Raw genomic sequence first — 24,537 nt, forward strand, 5'->3', positions numbered from 1 at the left:
AGAAGACCATTGATGAGCACCTTGGTATCTAGGCTCCGACTCCGTACTCCAGTGCTCCTCCCTCCCATGGCACGCCTCGTCAAGTCGCAAAGACTCGCCGTTTAGCTACTCTTGTCTTGGTTGCGCTTCTCAATTAAGAATTTCTCATCGAAACGCACTTCCTGTGCCATGGCCACATCCAGTAGCCAATCCGGGTCGACAATTCGGGACTCCATGTTACCCTTCTCAGCCATGGTTCTGAATCGCACCCACATTTGCTTCTCATCAGGGCTATTGCCCGACAGCAAGTACACTGGCTCTGGCTTGGCGAATCCGTCCTCTTCGGCCGTTGTCGGCTTGATGGTCGTGCCGCTCCGCGCGCGATAGAGCTTGAATATCGCTCCGTTCGCTTCCGCTATGGACCTGTAGCTGTCCGGTCCCTTTCGAACCCCTTCAGTGCAGTAAATGGGGATTCCTTGGAGCAGCCTGCCTCGGTTGGCCTTGGCTCGAGCCATCGACCGTTCGATCTTGAAGTTGTATTTGCGCTCTGCCTCCTGGTCTTGCAGAATGAAGTCATCCACATCGGGCACGTCTCCAGTTTCGAGGACCTTGTCGATGAAGTCGGACGAAAGGACAACCGCTCCGCGAGCTAGCGCACAGAGGAACTTGACGGTACGCACCACTTGGGGTGCGACGAGGTAGTCGCAGGCTTGGCCTTCCTGTACAATCAGAATTCCAAGAGCCCGCATCTTTCTCTATACAAGAGCAGAATTAGTATAAAATAGGATTCCCAGAGATTCATGCTCCTTGCTCTGTTGCAACTTACACGGTCTTGATCCTCCTTTTTGCTGTCTCCAACCCATCCAGTGTAGCCAGTAACCACCAGTCTCATATGCACATCCGGTAATGACGGCCGTTGCTTCTTCGATGGTCGCTTCGTATCCTCGTCGTCGTCTTCTTCTTGCTTATGTTTGGGGCTGGTGGCAGTCTTGCTGTCTTTTTCTTTCTCAGCCAAGTTTGCGGCTCGTTTGCCACCCCACGGTGCCCCGGCTTTGCTGTGTCTCTTCTTTTCTTTCTCGTACAAGGCAATATCTGGCGCAATACATTGCAAAATGTCCCTTGCCTTCGCCTTGGCGCTACGGCTACCAGTCGACATGGCAGGCGGGGTGTCGTTCTCCTTGCCGGAGTGAGCACGGCGGGAGCGCGCCGGCGTCTCGACGGCGGTAGATTTCTTCGATTTCAGGGAGGACGGATTTTGGTCTTCTTCATCGTCCCTCATGACGTCAAAGTCTTTGTCACGCCCAATGACGACCCCCTCTGCAGGACCTCGATGGTAGGCGTTATCTGCTGCAGCTTCCAGGATCTTTCTCTTTCTCCTCGCGCTGGGAGACACTTTCTCTTCGCCACCGGGATAGAATAAGTCCCTAATTCTCGACTCGTCTAAAAAGGTTTGCCCTATGATCTCCCCCAGGTTGGTTCTTGGGGGAAAGTGGTTATATTTGGAGATGTTAATGGCCCTAAGCTCGCACTTAGCGTAGCTCTCTTCAATCCAGAGGTGGTTGATAACTGCAACACCCCATTCCGGAGCCGCCTTGCATTTTTCGCTAGAATCGCGAGCGGTTATTAGATGCGTGTTGTCTGCTTTCATTGTCTTGGTGAACTCTGCGCCGCAAGCTTTGATAAGATTCTCCAGATAGATTCTTGCTTCCCCGCCGTAATTGGATATAGTGATGCGAAGATCTTTAAAGCCTGGAATACCATTTCGAGGTACAGGATAGTGTAAGAGTCGGTGGAGTGGATTTTGCCACTGGTTATTCACAATGAGTGAATACAGCCATGAGAGGCTACCCACTTCCTTGCAAGACTGGGCTGCATGGATGTACTCATCGCCGTCGCGATACTGGCAAATGTACATGTCGCAGTCGTCAACATTGCGAACTAGTTTCCCCCCTCCATCGAGAACAATATCCCCAATGGCCTTTGCTAGCCTCGCAGTAATGTGAAGATCTGCCGCTAGCATAACCGCTCTATCCTGGAAAACCGTTACAGGAGGTCGTGCGCTTTGGCTATCGGCGGCGATGGGCAGAAACTCAGGGCTTACTGATGTCGCACCAACCAAATTCTTGTTTGCGGGGATGCTAATGGCATCATCGCTTGATTTCTTCATTACTTCTGGATCCGGCAGGAGATACGGCTCTTCATCTATTCTCTTGCCAAGCTTGAAGCAGGCGTCGAACCTTTGGCCCATTAGCACATGTCAAATCTAGCCATTTATTCCAAATTACCACGACTCACCAATGAGGCAGAACAATTTTGCCCTTGAATCCTTTTTCAAGCGCCCCCTTGACTTTTGGCGCATCCATGCTCAACGCACAAATGTGTGTGGTCAATCTGGTTACATCTTTAGATTCCTGTCCTCCCAGTGCCATCGTCGCTCCGATGATACTCTCCTTATCCATAAGCGGCAAATCCGCACAGGTGACAACAATTTCGGCAAAGATCATTCGTGGATCCGGAGAGAACGGCCTGACTTGTGCAGCTTTCCTCCTCATGATTGAAGTCGAGATCCAGTGCTCTGATACGACGGGAATCATAATGGCCTGCGACTCGACATATTGTTCAAAGTTGATGGTGTTTGAAACGATATGCGTGGCTTTTTCGATGGGAATTGAGCCGTTGCGGCGGGGTTCGCAAATCGTGCCGCCGTTGTCTTCTATAATGCGGGATAACTAGACAAAATCAGTCAATCAAACCGATTTGAGTCAACTGAATTAGTGGTCAGGAGCATATTGCCTACTCACGTCGCCAATTAACTTTGGAGTGAGCTCATTGCTAGGAACGAACGCGACAGCGCACTCGTTGAATACGCCTGATCTGGCAGCCATTGTGATGGGTGTGGTCCGAAAAGCAAAATGCGTTGATGATGCGGTGCGGCACAATGCCGAAAGAAAAATTTCCGTTATTTAAGTTAATACATTTAACACTGGCGGAATGCTCTGCCTGGTCATGAGGCCGCGCGGTTGAATTACGTCGTTAATCGAAGACGCACTGTCTGTCTGCCTGTTTGTTGTGCCTGAACGCGTCAACTGCCTTTGTAATGGGGTCCCTTTTGGCGCGAAGCGGAACAAAACGCGAACAAGGCAGGCGGTCACCTGACTCCGCGTTGAGCAAATAGTACCTGCATCATAGTTGATCAGTACACAATAATCAAGGTCACTCATTACATTCACTAGCCCCTGCCCCACCTCATGTGGGCAATTACTGGACGTGCGGCCCCTGGTTCTAGTGAGCCGTGAGAGTACAGCTATCACAACTTCCAACATTGAAGGTTCGCAAGACAGCCCCTAAATTGTCACGTACTATTAAAAAGTCTGATATATTGCGTAAAAATTCTGATAATCTAACTGTAGATAACGCAATTAAACAAGTGCTAGGCACTAATCCATCTACCTAGCAGGTAGGCTCTTGGTATGGATTGTATTATATCGGTCGCATAATTAGGGCACTAGTGTTGCATAAATGCATCCTACCAGATGTTCCACTCCAAACAAGCACCTTTACTCGTCTCGCAAGTAGCAAATATTTGTTTCATCTGGTAAAGACAATCTTGAGTCTTCGCTCTTCAAGCGCATCTTTCCATTTTGGATTTTATTATCGCCATTTTGAACGTATGTAGTGCCGTAAGCGGCCCGGTTTGCTAACCTTCATGTCCCAAGCGCTTGAGATAACGCCGCCTAAAGACCTCCGCGGTTATATACACTGCCAACTTGAATAAAAAATCCGCCGCTATATCCTATAAAAGAAACATTAAAGCATAATGTGAAGCAATGCTAGCCTGCGCCTCTACGTATGCGTTTTCATTCTCCGCACACTCATGATGTCCAATGTAAAACATTAGGAGAAAAAATGGAGCGAATAACCCATCCCTCGACTTACAGAAGCATCACATGCTATTCGCCAACCACTCGCCAAAAAATTATGCCATAGGCTCTTCCAAATTAACAAAATGGAAAAAAGCTTTCCAGCTCAATCACCTCGCTCAACACATGCCAATGCAACGGCAGCCCCCATCAATGAGCTCTCCTTAGCCGCAATGAGACCAATACTTCGTGGTTGAGGTAAGCTTTTGCTCTCGATCAACTCATCCAAATAACGTTGACAGTTTGCGAGGTATCCAGGATAATTTTCGATCACACTACCGTTGAACGCAACCGTAGTGCTCTCCAGTTTCATATCGTCCTCAACACGCTTGCGCTCCAGGGACGACTCGTGCAAAGTATCGACATATTGTTGCTCAAAATCCAGACGCAGGTCCCATAGCGTGTAGACACAGGTAGCGACAAGAGCGCTGGAGCGAATAGAAACAAATGATGAAAGGGCTTTGATAGCAATAAGATCGGAGCTAGTGGGTGTATATGATGATGGGTGTCGATCCGAAAAAATCTTTATGGCTTCCTCGAGGTTTGGGGAGATGTCGCTATTTCAATTATTAGTTAGTTGACCGTCGGACCCAAAGATCAAAGTGTTACCGTACCTTTCAATCATAGAGATCGTGTCCGTGCCTAGAGAGTAACCAGTCCTCAAAGAATGAGGCACAACACCACCAAGTAGCCCGGTGGTTTCAATAGCTTCAAGAAGTGCCAGTCTGACAATCTCGCCAAGGTACATGCCGCTAACAAGATGTTCGAGGGGTTGGAAATCGGGGCGAGGATGCTGCTTGGTCAACGCATGATCCCATCTTGTCAGCGGCAAGATGTTGTGGCCAAACATTCCGAGTTCCGTATTAACAATGACGTGGTTAGCCTCCTCATACCAACCCTTGGGTCGTACTCCAAACTTCTTCATGCCGACACTTTGGACGGGCATGTACGCCGCCAAGTTGACACCCGTGCCCAGAATAAGACCAAATCGAGTAGACGTGTAAGAGTAGGCTCGTGACAACAGGCAAGCACTAGAGTCGTTTAAGAGGGCTCGCAGTTCAACGTGAAGACCAGACTGCTTGCAAGCCCGCTTGATAATTCCAGCAAGATCTTCGCCCAACAAGCCTCGGTCTGCCAAGAATGCTTTACCCATTGGGAGGAGCTTGCCACTGCCCATGGAAGTTTGTCTATAATGCGATAAGTAAAAACGGCAATACTAGGAAGTGTGTGCAGGTGGTGAATACTCACTCAATCGGAAAGCTCCAAGCACAAGAAATAGGAAGAGGTTTCGCCTCAGAATTCTCATGTTGACCACTCTCAGCAAGCGTCTCGGCAATCTTCCGGCCCATCCAGTTGAAAAAGTCCATTCCCTCTAGATCCTTGACATCCTTGCCAATCCGGTAGTTGTGCATGCTGATGATTTCACTCTGCTTGTCAGCATCCACCCTACGACCTCGCAATTCCACCACAGCGACTCTCAGAGTCGAACCACCAACATCCAAAGCCAGGTACTGTCCACATTCGCTGCCCAACGGCAGCTGATGGCTATAAGAAGGCAACATGCATTGTTCATCTATTTGCAAGCGTTCAACAAATTGCTTCTTTAAGCCTGCGGAAAGCTCCTGGAGACCATTGCCACTAACAGGACCGAGGAGCGCAGCCTCGGCATCTTTGAGAAAATCTTGTAGCGTTTTTGTTGAGTTTCCTTTGCCACCCTTGGCTATGCCAGGGCTGACCCAGAAGGAGAGTAAGGCTTGTATTAGAGACTTGCCTCGAAGCAAGCTCTTTACAATGGCGGCAATGAATGCCTTTCGAAGGTTCGTCATCGTGAGAATGATGCTGGGCATAACATTGGCTCAAACGAAAGATGCCAAAGTTGAGACGAGGGGGAATATGTTCAAAGATAAATGTTTTGAGTTTAGGACAAATGAGTGTTGCAATGTTGCACCTATTTTAAGTTGAACCAACCAAGCAAACTCAGATTCAAGGTGAGATCAACCAGATCAACCGGGCCCAATGTGTTAAGCGATGGTGCAGGGGCAGAGATGAACGTAGCAAGCCGTGCTAGGGTGAAAGTTTGACGTGCCGTCGAGGTAAAGTCTTGAGAGTGCCAGCAATGGAGACAATGAGGAACAGAAACCCTAAACGAAAACAAAGAGATGCATCCAAGATGAGACCAACCACCACCGGACGGGCCGATCAAAAAGGGACGTCAAATATGGGAATCTGGGGGGTCAACAAGGACACCTGGCCATGGACAACACAACTTGATGAAACCTGGCCAGGTTTACATGCAATCTGGGGCAAACTTAATTTTGTAGAGTGTGGAAGGGGAGAGACAGGTGTTCGTGTCCATATACAACTCGGATTCGGAACGCCAACAAAAACGTCGTAGGCAACCACTCGCAACGGTAAACAAAGTTGGATGTTACAGAGAGCCGCAGCCAGGTTGGCCGGCGTCGCAGAATGGTCAGTGGTCAGTGGTCAATAGCATAGATGGTCCACGGTTGCGTTTTGAATCTCCCGTTTTCTGCCGCTGCTTGGGAGCGAGTGGTGTTAGTGCCTGGCTGTGCTTCGAAAATTGACTTGAGCCACTTCTCTCACCCGCACTCACCACGCTAGAGTTCACCCTCACCCTCGTCGGACACAGGGGAGCAACCTCAAGATGAAAGGTTGATGGGGAGAAGGTCGGGCGGAGCCAATGGCAAAGGATTGCTGAGACGGGGGTGCGGGCGAGATGATGCACACAACCGCGCAATAGAACGCCCGGGGTATGTGGACCACAGGCGGACGTCTTGCGGAAGGTCTCATCGGCAATGAACTCTCGGGGCCAGTGCTACAACCGCGGAGTGGTGGACTATATCGAATGTCTCGTTTGCAGACTGGATGTTTTCGCCTCGAGTGAGTCCTCCACTGTGCATACATACATAGACTTGGTTATGAGCCACGCCCCGTCAACCGGGGGCTGCATAACGTCTGGAGAGAGGATTTAAAAAAAAAGCTGGGGCTGTAACGTTGCGGTGGGTGTGCCGATGCCAAGGTGGCGTGGGTACTTTGGGGCTTCGGCATGGCGGATGTGAGGTGTGGGCGAGTCCGTGGTAAGTGGTGGTAGTAGTCTGCCACTTTGAGGCGAAACTCTGCTCATCAGCCTAGTCAGGTGTCAGTCAAACATCCGAATTGGCCATCGTCGGGTTGATCTTCAAAGCTGTCATGGCCTGTGGCGCTGGCATACCAGGGGCGGCACGACGGCGCGCATTCCCAGCCGTCTGGGATTGGCAGCCACCATCGCTCGCGACAGTTTATAGACTGCACCTTGCCTGCGCATCGTGGCATTCACGCTGGTGATTGGCATGGTTTAGAAGTTTCCGTTGGTTCGACCCTGGCCGCAAGGCACAAGGCACGCCGAGGACATTGGCCATACAACCAGTATCCGCCTGTCCGCGCGGCAAAGTGGAACTAGGGTGCCGTTACTTTGTTGGCGAATAAATATATCGTTCCGGAAAATGCGGAGGAGCCACAGTGAGGAAATTTTGTCAAGTAGTCGCACTAGTAGTCATCAACTTGGTCTGGGGATGTGCGGTTCGTGATGTTCTCCATTGAAATTGATGCCTTAGGTGCGTGTAGGCTTTTGGCATGCATCATCACGAGGAAGAAGGAGCGACAGGTCGGGTGCTTGTTACGCACTAACCAGAGTGTCAGCAGCACGCTGGTAGGATTGAGCTCTTTCCTGATTGAGATTCATGATCGGTTACCAGCTTGCCATTGACTGGTTGGAGACCATGGTGCTGGATATTTTTACGCTGCAACTGCACAAAACATCCTGGCAATTTGAACAACACTGTGGCTCACGATACGACAACAAATGCATCCGCGCCAAGTTCAGCAGGCCCTCCACTCCGCCACAGTATATTTTGTTTGCTAGATGGGCCAATTTGTCGGTCTCTTGTGCAATGAATAGTTGGTAGCTTTGCATTGTGGTCACCCAACGTCAACCCTGTTCACCTCGATACAGAAGCGCTTGAAATTGTCAAGGTTTCATTCCTACAGGCAGTTGAAAATGTGCTTTGTGTTTTTGTTGTCTGCGGAATGAATTGAGATGTTGCACTAACAAACTTCGTGTTAGGTTCAGGATACCCAAGATCTACGGTTGTCAAATCCATCCATCGTTAGCCTCTGTATGACAGGGATTACCATCTGGCAACGTGGGGGACACGAAAAGTCCGGCATGATCGATATTGGCCTGTTTCTCCCAGCGTGGGGGAGTGTTTGGTGGGGTTTGCTGTACAATGCATTGCCAACATCGAGAGCCTGCAGATTATGCTTGGTCTTTGGTTCACCATCGCAGACCGATTAGAAGGCTGTATTATCTATTATCAATCATCCCACCCATCGCACCAGAGCCAAAACGATGCTATGCTTCATCCCGACATCCCTGTTCACCGAGGCGTAGTTAGCACCGGGATTTCTGGAACTTGGCACGAATGTTTGTTGTATTCGTTTGTGGATTCATAAATCGGAGCTATCTCACCTGCATGGACCTGTCATCAGCTTGAATCCTTGGAATAATCGAACCACTGCTTTCTATGTTATCGATGGGTTACTTTGGCGACCCGTCCGCGGCCTGTGTCGAATGTAATCTGTCCATCGCCCTCGATTGCCGTCCGTCAAATATGCATAACACATTACTGATAATTTAAACTGCCAGGCACGGTTTCAGCTGGAACCGCTGGTATGACTGCAGAAAAAGACCTCATCAAATTACTTTGGGTTGAAAATTCTCTCGTTGCATCTCAACATCCGCGTCAGATATTGTCATGTTGCTTCGACATAGGCCGCGGAGACCCAATGCAATGTCCTTTCGACGACGGTGGGGCTGTGAGACTCGAAGGCGTCGTGAATGGAGGCGGAGTATTGAGCCTCAACGCCGAACCATTTCATGAGAGGATGGTGCAATACCTAGATGCTGCATTAAGGGTCCATTGCACATATTCTTGGTACCGAAAATCCAACATGAGACATGGTGGAAACCTGAAGAGCAACAAGCCTGTCGGCGACGTCCTACAATTGAGAATAGTGGGTGGATGGATGGATAGATGATATTGTCAAGATAGGATCACTGGTGCCCTCTATGATGAGCTGCAACAGCCTCGTCTCGATATCATGCTTGGATTCGGTCAAGAAAAGATCTGCCATGCCTAGCACAAGCGCAGTCCGGATTAGCGGCTTCACGACCTGCGTTTCAAGCCTCGAAATTGGGAGCTCCAACCGCAGGGCCCAACTTGGTCATGTGGTTGTTTCCTCGGCACTCCAGTGAAGACCGTCTTGAGCAGTGAGTATTCTTGGGGTAGCGAGCCACACGGTCATGATGGAACTAATCCGGCGATTGCCAGTGGAGCAACCGGTGCCCCGGACAGCCAGAAGACATGGCTTATTCAGTCACTGCGAAGTATGAAGCATGGATTGTGGGAGGATCATTGGCCAAAGGACGGCCCCCAAGATGGCTGCAGCACAGCATTTGCTGTGTTGGACAGTCAGCACCTGCGTGTACTGATTGTAATGGGCGGCTGAGGAAGAGGATCTGGAGACGCGAGAACATGGGGAGAGACTGGCAACTTGGAGAGAAGCAAGACGGCAGTCCTCCCCACAGTCACAGAACGAGACCAGGAGTTGAAGGCTTGCACGTGCACATCAGACTGGGCTGCAACGATTACCCGCTAGAGCATGCAGTGACGTTCCATCCATCGTCTCTCGGAGAGCCACTCAGCTCCACCACGACATCATTGCATGCAACTGACACACTGGCACCTGGAAAATGCCTTGGGAATCGCCGTCGGGTCTAGGTCCGACCTTTTCGGCCTCGTGGCTCCATATGCCCCAGCCATGGCTCACGACAGTAGTAAACCATGACAGAAGCCATCATCCCACATACATTCTCGGCTGCCGCCATCTGTGACAATCTGGCTGGAGGGGTATGGGTAGCACTGAGAGCTTGTAGGGGCAAGTGACGGACTGGAGGAACATTGAAGCTAAGAAGAAAGGCACCGGCACCGGCACTGGCACTGGCGGAACAGGATTTGGACGCGAGCTCTGGGTTTCCATGGCGAATGGAGAATGGAGAACGGAGAACGGAGCATCAAGTGCATAGTTGAGAGTGAATCATCGGTGTCGAGTCGCTATTGCCCGGAGCAGTAAGACCGCACATCCCGACATCCAATCCATGACACACGCCTCCATTGCCCTCGCTTGATGTCGCCTTTGTGAGTGATGTACTGTTGCAATGCGCCCAAGCATCCATCGGCCGGCCCACCATTCTAAGGTTGTCGGCTGCCCATGATCATCTTCCAGCCCTCTTACACCTCCCACCGATCTTAACCGACTTTGCTGAACCTTGCTCTTCTCTCTGTCCTCTATTTTTTTTTCTTCTTCTTTATTTTTTCGTTTATTACTACATACTTCTTAGACATCCTTTTCCTATCCTATTCATCTACTCCGATACACCACTCCGCCCTTCTCCAGCTGGCAGTTTGTGACATCACTTACACACAGCTTCACACAGCTCCCGCTTCCCATTCCAAGTCCATCCAACCCAAAGCTTCACACACCACCTTTGGAGCTCTCTCGTCAAGATGAGATTGATTATTCGCGACGACGCTACTTCAGCGAGCACCTACGTTGCAAACTACATTGTCGACCGTATCAAGGCCTTCAACCCTACTGCCGAAAACCCATTCGTCCTGGGTCTGCCTACGGGCTCTAGCCCTCTGGGCGTCTACAAGATTCTTGTTGAGAAATTCAAGGCTGGCGAGGTAAGAAGAAGAAGAAGCATGGATTGAGCTATGCGATGAAGCCGGCTTGCACTATTTTAATCATTTTTTAATTACTTGAGAGAGAGAGAGAGAGTCACGGCTGGTTCGTTGGCTGCGAAGCTATCGTGACTAACATGTCCAACACAGATCTCCTTCGAGCATGTCGTCACTTTCAACATGGATGAGTACGTGGGCATTCCCCGCGACCACGCCGAATCCTACCACTCCTTCATGTGGAAGAATTTCTTCTCCCACGTCAATGTCCACCCCTCCAACGTGCACATCTTGAACGGCAATGCCGAGAACCTCGAGGCCGAGTGCGTCGCCTACGAAGATGCCATCAAGGCCGTCGGCGGTATCGACCTCTTCCTTGCCGGCATTGGCGAGGACGGCCACGTCGCTTTCAACGAGCCCGGGTCGAGCTTGGCCAGTAGAACCCGGGTCAAGACCTTGGCATACGACACCATTCTCGCCAACTCGCGATTTTTCGGCAATGACATCAACAAGGTTCCTCGCATGGCTCTGACCGTTGGTGTCCAGACTGTTCTCGAGGCCCGCGAGGTCGTCGTCATTATTCTCGGCCAGCGAAAGTCTCTTGCTTTGCAGAGATGCATCGAGCAGGGCGTCAACCACATGTGGACTCTGTCCAGCTTACAGCTGCACCCTCACCCCATGATTGTTGTCGATGAGGACGCCACTCTCGAGCTCCAGGTCAAAACCGTCAAGGTAACCCATCCCAACAAAAGCAGCCCTCATGGGAGACCACAACAGTCCGAAACCTAACATTCTCTGCAGTACTTCAAGAGCATCGAAAAGGTCGCCAAGGAAGCTGGGTTCGAGCAGATCCTGCCCTCCAAAGTCCGCACTGGGAACGGAGTCGTTCCCACGACCCGAGTCAAGGAAGTCGACTCTCCTACTATCCTCGCTCCCCAGCCTACCACCTCGCGGCTTCTCCGGGCTACGCCTGCGACAGAGTACCCCGTTCGATCCGTCTCTCCCGAGTTGATTCCGGATCGAATGGCTTCTCGAATTCCCGAGCCTGCCTTGAACAAGCGGCTAACGCCCAATCCTGAGCAGCAGCAGGCCGCTCTGCCACAAAACGCAATTAGTGCTTGAAAAGCGGCACACCAAAACGGCGCTGGAGTTTAGTTGATGATTACATCGTTTTGAAGAACGAAGAGGGCTTGGATTTCTTTTCCTCGACCTAGAGACCCATGATGTGATATTTTTGTGTATTGAAATTCTCTCTTGTGTTTTTGTTCTTTTTTCTTTCGGCTCCAAGACTCATTTTCCACCTTGGGCGTGTCCATCTTTCAGACGCAGGGGTCACTCCTGTCTTTCGTTTGAAGCACAGAGTCAAGACTGCTGGCTTAACCAGCCCTTATGAGAACATTAGATACCATCAGTTTGGTTGCAACGGTACGCACCACGCACGACTTGAAAAGATTTCAGGAATAAAATGCATTATTAACCCCAATTTTATGCTTGAACTTTAAAAGTTTGTGCGCCCATGAATGCATGTACAATCCCCAATCCCTTTAAATGTGCGCAGGTCTAATTTCTGTAACAGGCCAGGGTTCTAGCTAAGAATAAGTACCTTTTCAAGAGATATATATACTTACTAAGAAACTATATAATAATAAAAAGTACTTAAAAGTTTTCAAGACATATAAGTATATAAAAATATATCAGTTGATTTCCCTGCTAAAAGAGCATCTTTACGTTTCATGAAAAAGTAGGTCAAATACGGAGTACATCAATTGGACCTGCGCACATTCAAACTTAGAAGGCATGCGGGACGTCATCCATCCCTGGGCCCTGCATGAAATCGACGCGATTAATGTAACCTTGTAACCCTGTCATCTCCAATCAACGCTCGTTCGATATAAAACAAATACTATGCCAAAAGTCGTCAGCAACTCACGGCCGACAAGGTTGCTGGGACTAAAACAGCCGCGCATATTGCAAGTGTTCGGTCTCCCACGAGCCCTTTGATGCGCACGAGCGCCGGGACAAGGGGGCATGATTGTAATATATTCATCACTTGGCTCGTTGCATGACCGTCGCTTCGATTGCCGCCCCTCTCTTTTCCCCGGTCCTTGTGCTCCATCACTTGCATATCCGAAGTTTGAGCCGACGTCCTCCCGACATCGGACAGACGGCCTGGACTCTTTGCCTCCGGGATAGGGCCGTGAGCTGGTATAAACGCAATACTCGGTACTACTAGTACGCTTCGCGCTGGGCAGAGACGCGGTAAAACCCAAGGTCGAAATGGACGGGAGGAGCCTATCCACAGTGGACCGCGTCAAGGCAGCAGGTATTTCTGACCCGGTGAGCAGGTGAGGTGAGGTGAGGAGGTGAGGACTACGGAGTAGCTGGCTCTGAAACCGGGGCCCAAGACAGAGAAATGCTGAGAACTGACAGGCACGCGGCCCGATAGCTCGACATCGAGTGCTCTCAACTGGGCTTGAGCTTGGTTGACAGGCCTGTGGATCGGATCCCCTCTATTAGGCTGCGGCTATGGCTTGACGTCTTGTTTGTGCCGTGACGGAAAACGGACGTCTTGCTCGGAATGGTTCCCGGTGTGTTTCCGTCTTTCTGTGACGTTACTTGGGCTTTGGAGGCGGGAGATGGAGAACAAGGGGCGGCACGTTTATGCGTTGCCGTCTGGCCATGTCGCCGCACACCGATGGTGTCTATGACGAGAGACAAGGGGGAAATGGTGTGTACTATTGGGTTGTGGCCGACGTGGAAGCGCACTTGTTGTACGATATCACGTTTACGCGTGGTTTGAGACACGTCGCTCTGTTGGTTTGTAGTTGGCACTGGTACATTCGATCACACATCAGCTGTTATTACCTGGGCTGAGGATTTGTGATGAGGATTCATTGTCTCATTGGTGTCATCACTGGTATTACATACATATATGGTTCATTTATCACTTCTCTGAATTATTGCCTTTCAAGGCACAATTATGATGATATATGAAACCCAATCTACATAATGCTTGTCTGCCCCCCCTTTCGCAGCCGAGGAGACAACTAGCGGCCCCTCCTATATAGAAGCGCCTGATGCATCGCTACGAAAATGTGCTTTGACCTTGGGGCGGTTTTGAGGTCTTTGTATTCCGTATATAAACTGCGGAATTTCCGAGCGACTTGACAGTGTTGATGGGTAACTCGATGTATTCTTCTTTCATGGCCATGACTCGCGGTGAAACAGGATCTGTGGTAAAAGGGCTATCGCAAATGCCCACGTTAGCATCGGCGGTCAACATGACAGGTCAGAGAGACAAGACAATGAGATTGAAACAAAAGGCAAGTATCGTACCTGATGTTAACGCCTCCCCGTCGCCGCCACTCCCTTGTCGTGGACCTGGAAATCATATTGCATACCATCATTGCTGGACGAGCCAGATCCGCAATCACCTGTCGAACGGGGACATTGGGACTAAACGACAACACAATGGAGTTCTCGTCCACCAAAAGAAACCCCGTGTCTCCGTGGACAATGTCAACGTCTCTCTTGCCGAGAATGTCCTTGCAAGTATTGGAATATGCGGGATCTTGGGCAAAACACTTGACACTGTTGCCAGTGTGTTCTTGAAGCATCTTGGCCAACGTGAGCATCAAAGCGTGTTGTTCGCTACAGCGCTTGACCCATCCATCGTCATCGTTACAACCGGCCTCCATCGTCAGAACGCCGAGCCCAAACCCGATGATCTTGTCAATGGTCATTGGCAGCGTTGAAAGATGCGGCCGAATCCGCTCCTTCAGGTCTGCCCAATCCTTGCCTTGTTGCCATAGGTCGAAATACTGGTTGAATGCACACCTCGCGTCATCTTGCAAAATATCCGGCGGTTTATTTATCAACCTTAATGAGCCAGAGACGCGGACGGAAACAAACAAGTTGTCGTCTACACGATTTGGCGGCAATATGGTTAATGCCTCGAACGACTTGTACCCAACAATGGGGACGAGGCTATATTCAAGTATCAGCACGAAGGCCTCGTTGATATGAGGTTGCCTAAACTAAGGCACCAAGCTAGGCGACTTGCTCTTACATTCCATCATCTATTTTCGAAAAAAAATACGAAGGCGGTAACGATTGCGAATGCATTTTACCATCAAAACCAAGGTGCTCTACTTTTTCTGTTGATACTGAGCCCTCCGCAATCTCGTCAACCTGATCTTGCGCAAGTTGAATCATCTCCTTGGTGAAGAACGGTGTTCCCGCATCGTATAGTTCTCGCACCGAAGCCACAAAGGCATCTCGCAGACCCGCCTCCTCTTCGTCCAGGTCACTCCACTCATCGACCGACGCGGCACTATCGTGGCCGCTCATTTCAAGTACCTACCTTCAAGTTCCTACCTACTTAAGTACTTTAGGTAGGTACGTAGGTCGGTTCGTTACGAATGTGGCAAAACAACACCGAGAAATGAAGGAGGAAGGCTGGAGGGCAACTACTGGGCTGGTGGGGGGGTTCGAAACATCCATCCTTCTTGTACGGCGTGAGCTCAACTGACAACGCATTCGACCAAACAGGAAAGAAGAAAACAACAAACGATTCGTGGGCCAATCGCTGCTTTCTTTACACACATCACCCAAACCACACGCTTCGACCAACCGTTGACAACACAAACATGCATACATTAGTTCTGCAGCTCTAGTCGGGCTGCTGCATCAAGTGTACAGGGCTCGTCGCCATGCTATGTTAGTTGTGCAGGGGCTTGGCAGCCAAATGAAGTTGTGCACATATACTTGCTTGTCAAGGGCAAGCAATCCTGCGCAATCGTCCACCCGGACATCATGGATGGCATCACGGTACGGATCGACCAAGCAATTGTAATCGTTATGACCTTTTATTCTGTCATGATTTACCCAAAAAAAAAACCGTTCTCCCGAAAATTGATGGACAAGAAGAAATAATGTGAAGGAACCCCCCTGGGTATAATAAGGCACGCTGTGTCTTTTTTTTTATCGGCGGCGGCGCACTGCCCAGCTGCCAGCCGTGTTATAGCCATCAAACAAAAAGAACCCAACACGTGTTGACGCAAGTGGTATAGTATGGTACAAGATTGCTCTGATATGGAGGGTGAATCGTTCCTCATATCTCCCAGTTACGGAAGCAGGGTCGTGAACCCAGTCATTCATCTCGAGCATAGCCCAAGGCATTCCTATTCGGCCGAAAAATACCGTTTTGCCTTACTTTGTGACTGCTGAGCTTTGATCTCGGGAGGCACAATTGTGTGATGCACCACATGCGGTCGGTAGACCGCATCGATCGGTGGCATCCTAACGAGTCCAACTGTTAGCATGTCGGGGATATAATGTGCGAGCCAGGTTAATCCAGGCAAATAATGAGACATACCAGTCATCTAGTGTTAGAGGGAAGTATTCATAAAGAGGATCTGGATCATCGGCAGGGCTATTGCCAGCGTTCTGTCCTGAAACGGGGTGGGACTTGCCCATCTGAGGACTCTGCAGCTCTGCACTGGACCGATTGGGGCTCTTCTCATCCTCGGACAGAGAGAGATTGATAGGTACGGCCGTGTTTTGTCGACTCAGCGAGCCTCGATGTGGTTGGCCAGTTGTCATGCTCTTTCCGTCTGCAGACCAGGAGGGCACGGGCGGTCGAGCAACGGTGGGCGATACGGCCATTCTCTTGGCTGGATGAGGACTTTGGCTGTTCGGATGAGGCACATGCTGTGGATTTGCTGACCACTCGGCTGGGGTCTGTGGAATTATCAGCTTTGATTTTGTCAACAGTTCGCTCGGGGCTGTTGATGTATTTCGAACATACCGCTACATTACCCAAGGGTTGGAATCTCTGCATTGTGGCTTGGATATTTTCCCGCTCTATTTTTAAAGCAGTATTATCAGAACTCGCTGTATTTTTTCTCTCCAATCTCTTTTCCCCAGTGAGAGGCACATCTTTTCTGCTGTCAAAGTTGCGCGGACTACGCCCTCGAACAATAACGGGTCCTGACTGAATCTCGGCGATTTTCATCATGTCGTTGGACTTGGATTTAGCCACAAGATTGATTTGGACTACGTAATGCTGCTGAAGCCCCTTCCGCCGTCCATTGTTGGCCGTTGCGTGCTTGAACTGTAAACGCTTCCAAGAGACAGGAAGGGTAACTCGAACGGCATCAACCTCCTGAGCCGTGCTCAAATCCAGGGGTATTTGAGGCGGCGCAGCCGCAACCTTGGTCTCCTCGGGCGCTTGAGAACTTGAACTCTTCCAGGGAATGGAGATGATTTCTGTGGGTTTTCCTTCAATCGATTCTACTGCTGTAATTGATGCCGACAGTTCATCAATTGAAAATTGGCGACCTCGCTCGTCCATGAGATGTGAGAGATTCTTCGGTAGCGTTATCTGCCCAGAGCATTGCCATAGATTGCGGCGATAGCAAGTCAGCTCAAGAGGACGTCCTGAGTTGTCTCCACCGAACACGTCCTCTGCAACGAAGAACATGCCGTATAGTTCGGCGCTCATATTCACATCCGCAAGTTTGCCAGTTTTGTCGACAACTGTGGCATTCATAATTGGGTCCGAAAAGCCCAGCAACTTATTGTCCAGCTCCTGCGGCGATGATTCCTCGTTGAGGGCATCTTGATTTGGGGTGGGCTCGAATGCCCGACTGGAATAGGCGAATGGGTCTTCAAAAGTTGTGGTAAAATTGTCAAAATCGTACGCCGGCGTGAAGGGGAGGGTAGGTAAGGGAGCACCATCCCTATGACAATATCAGTAGCAATTCACATTACTGCATTTCCTGGATAAAGGTCGTCTCCAGCAAGAAAGGAGCAGCTTACAGGACAGCCTCGTCAAAATTAAAGTCTTGATCAAAATGCTCCATTGTCATGGGCTGACCTGGTGCAGGGTGATTCAAGCCCATTGCCTCGTTTGGCGCAGCGGCTGACATGGCCGGCATAGAGTTGAACGTAGCCATGGCATCGTTCGCCCCGCCGTCAGTCTTGCGCTCAGAGTGGTGGGTGACGATTTCCGTTTCGATAGAGCAAAGACCTTATGCTGGTGGGTGATGGGCGTCTCCGAGGGGATTGACTTGGAAGTGGGAGAAAATGGGTGGGATGTCGTTAGGGACCGACCGTTCGGCAGAACCGTTGACTGCTGACGAACCTGCAACAAAGGAGGAATCGGTCGGAGGCTTAGGTTAGATAAGGATCGAATGTGGCCGGCACGGGTCGACAGTCCAAGGGCACAGCAATCAACAGACAGGGAGCAAAGATAAGACAGATGAGAACCGGAGTAGAACTGATAACAGGCGCCCGGCACCGGCAATCGAGGTGAAGAGAGATGGCGTCGGCGGGGAGGATGGTGAGGAGACGGAGACGAGTCTTGAGAAGTGGTATGAACAGGTGCAGCGTGGTGGTGCGATATGGTGTGCCTGTGCGTGCAGAGAAAGTTGACTGAAGGGCGGCTTGCAGCTAGAATGCCAGAATGCGGGATCCGGTGTGGTGGTGTCGCCTAGTTGCCAGTTGCCAGCTGCCAACTGCCAGCTGCCATTTACTGCCTACTCCGTTGTGTGCGGTGCAATTGTGGGGGGCCGGCGAGCCACCAACAGCGCCCGAATGCTAGAAAGCAGTTCAATAACCGACCTGGATGGAGCCTGGAATTCTCCTGTGGCTGGGTCAGAGGGTGGGGACTACTGGGCCGGCTGCCTGAGACGTTTTGGTCATGGTCTTGATTGCTAGATTAATATCAAAAGTGCTGAAGGCGACTCATTGTTGACAGTTGTCTATTCAAGATTCGGCATTCGGCAATGAATGTTGGTTCGAGTGACTTGGCCGGCCCAGCAAGCAGGCGTGGGGCATTTGAGCGGCCACAGTGCAGCCGAAACCGAAACCACTTGACTAGACCAACGGACTTGAAGGACAATTGAGCACCAGACCCGAGCAGACGCCGGGGGGGGGTTGCTCAGAGTCAGAGGCAGGTGCGCTCCAGAGCTCCGTGCCTGCCCTTCCATGTGCATTGTTCAAATTCTCGACTAGTTTCTGGTCTTGACTGCGAAATTTTTCTTGGCTGGCCGGTCCAGTCTGTCCAGGCTCCTCCTAGTTCTGTCTGCACTATGAATGAGGCGGCACGCGCGCAGGCTACTCCGTACTCCGTGCATTATCCCGCCTTCCCCATACTCTCGTGCAGCTCGCTTGCTACTCTTCTGCATTCGCGCCGAATGGCGTTCACTATCCTGTGTTTCCCTGTCTGGGTGCTCTCGTGCACCTGCCGCCACAATGGGCCGGTCGAGCGGATGGGTTCTAATGAGGGTAACGGTGGCGTCAACTACAGCTCCATGGAACTGACTGGGGTTGGCAGGGTCTTTTCTTCAAAATGGCCAAATTGGTCATGATAAAGGATCATGTCCGGCGGGATCACTAGGGTGGTCACCTTTGGCTGCGAGTCGAAGCTGCAGGTTTGCCGCTACAATAGTTACCTCTGTACGAAGTAGACCCAAGAGAACTCAATCACCTGCCACGGCCCGGCAAGAGCCAGATTGCAAGGGCGCGTTGGTGGCCAACGACACCGGCCAGAGCCAAAGATATGTTGTCTTTGCGAACAGAGGAGAGGAGAGGAGAGGAGAGGGTATTGGGGATTCTGCGGCCACGCCAAAAGACATGATTTTCAAAACAGCCGTCCGAGGTCAAGCAGCCGCGACTGATAGGATGACTGCATCACGAATCCTAAACATAGCAAGTCAAAGTTACACACAACCTGTCACGTTCCTAACGCCCTGATGAGGGTTTGCTCAAAGCTGGGGAAAGTCGACGGAGCTGGGGAACCGAACGACACTTGACTACAACTGTTCAAGTGTCCTGCGCAAGGCTGTAGTGGCCCCGACTGGGGGCAGCTTGCCCAGCAAATGAGGGTGACGGAAACGCACTTGTGGGCATTCACCTTGCGGAAAGGGTTGTGGTAGAACAGCCATGACAGCCTTGGTGCTCTAATGAACGGAGTTCAGTCTTGGTTCGACACCCTCCCCAGACGGCAATGAGACAATGACACCAGCCAGCCAAGATCGTCACCCCCCATTCTTTCTGGTCTTCCCCGCAATGTCTTGAATGTTACTTGCTCTCATCTCACCCTTACAATATCGGTTGTAGGTTTGCAGCCGAGTGGACTGTTCTCGCAATGTTGGGAAAAGAAGCATGGGGCTGAGCTAATAGTACTACAACGCAGAACGCTAAAGTTGTATTACTCTTTACTTAGGTACTCCATACTACGGAGTACCTGACTTGTAAGTTGTAACCACGCGCGGCGCTTTCTCAAGCTAGGAACAGTCAGCTCACACATGGCTAAATTTGATCACAGGACGTCTGGTGCTGTTCCGACGGGCGGGAACCAAAGTAGTCCAGCCAGAAAAAGACCAGTCGTCCGACAACCCAATGTGGTGATGCTAGAGCATCCCCGTCCATCCAGTGACCTCCGTTTGTACTCCGTACTATGCTGTAATTCCACACTGTGATTCGGCGCAGGGAGAAACATGTTTTATCTTTATCTCCTTGTGTCAGCTTCTTTAATTTCTTATCAAAAATGCGACACGGGCACAACGGTCCAGTATGCCACTGCCACTGGTAAAGACGGGAGGTCACGGGTCCGGCAACATTATCCAATGTTCAAAGTTTGGTACAGCCTATTTAACATAGCACGACGCCTCCACTCCTGCGCAGATATAATCTACAATGTCGGCCGGCTGCAACGCCCGTTTGCATAGGCCCAGTGTCTCAATATGCAAATCGCCAATTACATGGCCAAGGGTAGCCCAGTGAAACCAATAGCTATTCCACAATCTAGCCTGAATGCCTGTTTGCGCAAACCGCAGATCCGCGGCCGGGAATATACCAAGGTCTGTGATGTCTGGTGGAGCCAGGAATGAGGGCCAGGCCAAAGCGGCAGGTACATATGTACAAGCATACGCAGACAGCAAAGTAAACCCAACTTTAGAACAGCCTCTTCTTCTAGAAATGGTCTCTGGTTCCGAGACATTGTTAAAAGTGAGACTCACTAAGATCCGCTCCGATCGCCGCAGCCTTGCAAGAAGTCGTGCAAACTTGGCAGAAGAAAAACACGGAAGATTGAAATAAAACAAACTGTATTCCATACTCACTATCAAAATATGAGTGAATATAAATTGTATAAATGCAAGACACTCGTAACTAATACGCCAATTTATATTTTGGATCCATGGTTGCGCTTGCGCTGCCAACAAATCCTCTTTGGATCTGTTCCGGTATATTCCATGCTCTTATCACCCCGACCTCCATCAGCCTGGCTCTTCTCGAATAAATTGGGAGGAACCCTGCGCTGAAACCTACTATGTACAATCGCGAATTCCCCAAAACCAAAGTCTACGTGACTGGATCAGCTTCTCTGTGGAGCTGTTCCGGACTGGCCATGTGGCGGGTCATAATGGTCGTTACTGTTTCAGAGAAATGTCTCGCTTTAAAAGATTGGTAGTTGATGCAGTCCTTTTCATGTCGTTATTTTCATTCATAAAGCCTTGGTGCGGTTAGCCGTGTGCAGCAGACTGCCAAACTTCCAGACTTCGTCCAAGATTAGCTGTTTTGATCCAGAGCCTGTCGTGAATTCTTCTTCGGAAAAAATGACGAGATCAGCATCGGCGCCCGCTTCCAAAGATCCCTTGATGCCCTGAAAGCCCAGCATGGCTGCGGGGGTTGAGGTCACGGCCTTGAGAGCTTGAGGGATACCTGTGCCGGACCATTCCAGGAAGTTATTGACGCATTCAAGCAACGTGATGGAGCTGTGCCAAAATTGTTAGCTTATTACGCGAGTGCATTGCAGCATTTATGCATGTACATATGTGTGTGAGCGGGGCATGTAGGAGTAACAAGGCCATCGCCCTATCACCACCACATGAGGGGAAAGACGACAAGGGGCAAGTCAGATATCCTGGCATTCTCGAAACATACCTTCCGGCAATGGTATCCGAGTTCTCCAGCAACAGCTTGGATCCCTTCTTGATAATATTGCACGTTTGCTCGCCGTTGGTCCAAGGGTAAGCACCGTCGGGCAGGCCAACAAGGTGCATGGCGTCGGTGACGAGAATGAAGCCGTCAGGATGCGCATTGAAGGCGATCTTGATGGTTGTCGGATGAAGATGGATTCCGTCAGAAATGATGCCAAAGTAGGGACGTGCCAGGTTTTCCGCTTTGCCAAGAACACCAAAGATGCCGGGATTACGATGGTGAAGAGGCCGCATAGCGTTGAAAAGATGGGTGATCATGGTCGCACCACGGCCCACGGCCTCGGACGCCTCCTCATACGTGGCCTCGGAGTGGCCAACAGAATAGATGATGCCTCGCGATGCAATCTCAGGGATGAGTTTCATCATCTGCCCGCGCTCGGGGGCAGCGGTAATCATCTTGACTGGGATCGGTTCACCCTCGCGCTGAGGCCGCAAGTTCTCAGCGCCATAGCAAGCCTCAATATCAGTGAATGAGTGTGCCTCTATGAGCACGTCGATGTTGTGGACTCCATTCTTTGTAGGATTCAGGAATGGTCCTTCGCAGTGAGCACCGAGTGATTCGGCACCTTCGTGTGCATTTCTGTTTGCTCCAGATGGTCCGAGGAAGGGGAGGGCCTGTGACAAAAAGGGTTCAGTTAGCAGTGCATGGTTTTTTCCTTTTTTTTTTTTAATTACTTGAAGAAGTGTTTTTGCATATTTGCTGCAGGCCAACGGCGTGAGTTCGGGTTTTAGTTCAGGGTTTTTGGTTTTTGGCTATTTCTTTTTTTGGCGTCGAACGCCCATGGGGACAACTTAATTACGCCCTGGCCGCAAAAGGCATATGCAGGATGAGCCAAAACCCACCTTTTGATATAGCTCCGGCCGTTGACTGGTAATGGTCGGGATGTATGATGTAACGCCGGTCTGGACAAGCAGCTTGTTCACTTCGTTAACCTTCTTGCCATATTGAGACATGTCATCGAGCAGCGTGGAGAAGTTGAAGCCGAAAGCTCCGTTGAGCTGGCACTCAATCATGCCGGGGGAAATAATACGGCCACCAAGATCGATGGTCTTATCGGGAAGATTCAACTCATCGAAGAAGGTGGCCTGGCTGTTGATGATCTTGCCCGTTATTGAGCTGACCCAAAGGTCCTCGGTAACCAACGCATCGCCTTTGACCAGACGGCAGTTGGTAAATTTGGTCAAGCCGTTCCTGGGCCGGGTCGGAGGAGATAGGGCGATGGGCATGATTTGTTCCAGGAGGGCGCGCGTAGAAAGTGAAATGATTCTATCTGGGCCTAGGATTGTTGTAGATCAAGCGAGGGAGGGAAGGAAGGAAGGAGAAGACGGGATCGAGGGAAGAAAGTTGAAGGGCAGCAAAGTTCGGAATCGGCGTGATACAGTGAACGGCAGTTGAGCTTCGGAATGGAATGCTCTCCCCGAGCGTCGTCAAGTGACTGCCATCCAGATTTACTTCACAGCTCGATGACAGTTATAAGAGTCCATTGACCCGTTCGGCCATGGCCTCATGGTTACTAGTCCGAGATATTCAGTGTTGCGCCCCGCCGATTCCGATGGAGACACGCCCAGTGGTCAGGGCACGAGGCCAGGAAGGGTGCGGCGGTAGGCTCTGACGGTAACGACGAAGCCATGAAACACTACGACAAGCGCACTTATTATGGGACAAGTTTGCCATGAGCATTGTCACGGTGCCATGCGATGGCTCAAGGCTGGCTGCTAGGCGGAGTCATTGGCAGCGGCGAGGGCGGAGATGCCGGGATGGGAAAGGACAACATTTGAAGAGGAAGGCTTTTGTTTCTCTGCAACGGCTGCAGCAGCGCCATCTACCGTCAGCGGTGCCGGTGCCATACATGTATCGAGGCTAAAAACCTTGGGAGCGTATCAGCCGGCAAGCACCACAAGTCGGAACTAAGAAGCAGTCGATGGCACTGTCAATCAATTGATGGAATCTTCCTAGGTACCAGGCTGCATGGAGGGGTGCGGCCCGCTGTAGCTGTCACTGCTCAGCAAGCAGATCCCGTCGAGCGATTCATGGCTTGGCCCATGTAACGTTGACTTTTGCACGTTGCCGCTTGTCACGGCTGCAAGACAACATCCCAGATGGCCCCCCCTTCCTTCTTTCCCCAGTCCATCTCCAATTAAGAACAAGGGCAAAAAAACACTAAAAAAACTTGGCCACTCCTGTGTCTCATTGATCCACGCCGGCGTCGCGTGGAAACCGAAAGCCGGCGAGTCGCCCCCCGTCCCAGATTGAGGCTCCGAATATGCTAGTGGAGAAGCCGTCAATCGCGAAGCATCCTGGAAGCCTGGCCGGAACATGATGCTTGATGAAGAATTTATGCCAGCCACTTGAGAGAGGCTGAGTCCCACTGAAGCCACCCAGACGACATTGGCCAGCACTCGACGACACGGATGGTACAGGGTAGCCTGAGCCGCTGCTGCTGGCTGCATGTGCATGTGGCCTGTAATGTTATCACTCTCCCCAGACTGACTGTTGGGCGGCCGACGTTGAACCGGCCATTCGACCCCAGACCTCCCAACACGTCCCGACCTATCGATACTTCTGGCTCGACATGGAGCTGGAGACGGCTTACCAACATTGAACATCTCGGCCAACCAACATTGAACCCCAGTGTAGATTGAGACTGCGCCAACACGCTCAGATCTGCCGAGCACTTGTCCGCTAGTCCTCACGCGCCTGTCCTTGCCAGCCCGTTTGCAACATCATCGAGCTTCGCAGAGCTGTCCTGCAGCTTCCGACTGCCGACTGCCAATTGCCATTGTCCGTCATCAATTGTCCATCGTTCCGCAAGCCGGACGGCTACTATG

At 50.8% G+C, this 24,537-nt stretch overlaps 6 protein-coding genes across 6 annotated transcripts; 1 reads left to right on the forward strand and 5 right to left on the reverse strand.

The window, feature by feature from the left end:
* Positions 1-101: 101 nt before the first annotated feature.
* MAA_02212 (DNA repair protein Rtt107) lies at positions 102-2,864 on the reverse strand (the record flags this gene model as incomplete). Its single annotated transcript, XM_007820210.1, has 4 exons — positions 102-734; positions 806-2,216; positions 2,275-2,708; positions 2,781-2,864. The coding sequence occupies 4 exons, from the start codon at positions 2,862-2,864 to the stop codon at positions 102-104; spliced, it is 2,562 nt and encodes an 853-aa protein (XP_007818401.1).
* A 1,141-nt stretch (positions 2,865-4,005) lies between these two features.
* Positions 4,006-5,725, reverse strand: MAA_02211 (hexokinase-1; the record flags this gene model as incomplete). Its single annotated transcript, XM_007820209.1, has 3 exons — positions 4,006-4,456; positions 4,514-5,086; positions 5,148-5,725. 3 exons carry the CDS (start codon positions 5,723-5,725, stop codon positions 4,006-4,008), a joined length of 1,602 nt encoding a protein of 533 aa, XP_007818400.1.
* A 4,800-nt stretch (positions 5,726-10,525) lies between these two features.
* MAA_02210 (glucosamine-6-phosphate deaminase) lies at positions 10,526-11,821 on the forward strand (the record flags this gene model as incomplete). Its single annotated transcript, XM_007820208.1, has 3 exons — positions 10,526-10,705; positions 10,853-11,431; positions 11,501-11,821. The coding sequence occupies 3 exons, from the start codon at positions 10,526-10,528 to the stop codon at positions 11,819-11,821; spliced, it is 1,080 nt and encodes a 359-aa protein (XP_007818399.1).
* A 1,963-nt stretch (positions 11,822-13,784) lies between these two features.
* On the reverse strand, positions 13,785-15,049 carry MAA_02209 (uncharacterized protein; the record flags this gene model as incomplete). Its single annotated transcript, XM_007820207.2, has 3 exons — positions 13,785-13,944; positions 14,036-14,686; positions 14,769-15,049. The coding sequence occupies 3 exons, from the start codon at positions 15,047-15,049 to the stop codon at positions 13,785-13,787; spliced, it is 1,092 nt and encodes a 363-aa protein (XP_007818398.2).
* An 833-nt stretch (positions 15,050-15,882) lies between these two features.
* MAA_02208 (acid phosphatase (PhoG)) lies at positions 15,883-17,658 on the reverse strand (the record flags this gene model as incomplete). The annotated part of the gene is made up of 4 exons (XM_007820206.2): positions 15,883-16,000; positions 16,077-16,441; positions 16,509-17,442; positions 17,522-17,658. The coding sequence occupies 4 exons, from the start codon at positions 17,656-17,658 to the stop codon at positions 15,883-15,885; spliced, it is 1,554 nt and encodes a 517-aa protein (XP_007818397.2).
* A 3,554-nt stretch (positions 17,659-21,212) lies between these two features.
* MAA_02207 (carbohydrate esterase family 9 protein) lies at positions 21,213-22,935 on the reverse strand (the record flags this gene model as incomplete). Its single annotated transcript, XM_007820205.1, has 3 exons — positions 21,213-21,483; positions 21,653-22,323; positions 22,552-22,935. 3 exons carry the CDS (start codon positions 22,933-22,935, stop codon positions 21,213-21,215), a joined length of 1,326 nt encoding a protein of 441 aa, XP_007818396.1.
* Positions 22,936-24,537: the final 1,602 nt, after the last annotated feature.

Source organism: Metarhizium robertsii, assembly GCF_000187425.2.
Source record: "Metarhizium robertsii ARSEF 23 chromosome Unknown MAA_Scf_1, whole genome shotgun sequence".
In the NCBI taxonomy this organism is placed as follows: domain Eukaryota; kingdom Fungi; phylum Ascomycota; class Sordariomycetes; order Hypocreales; family Clavicipitaceae; genus Metarhizium; species Metarhizium robertsii.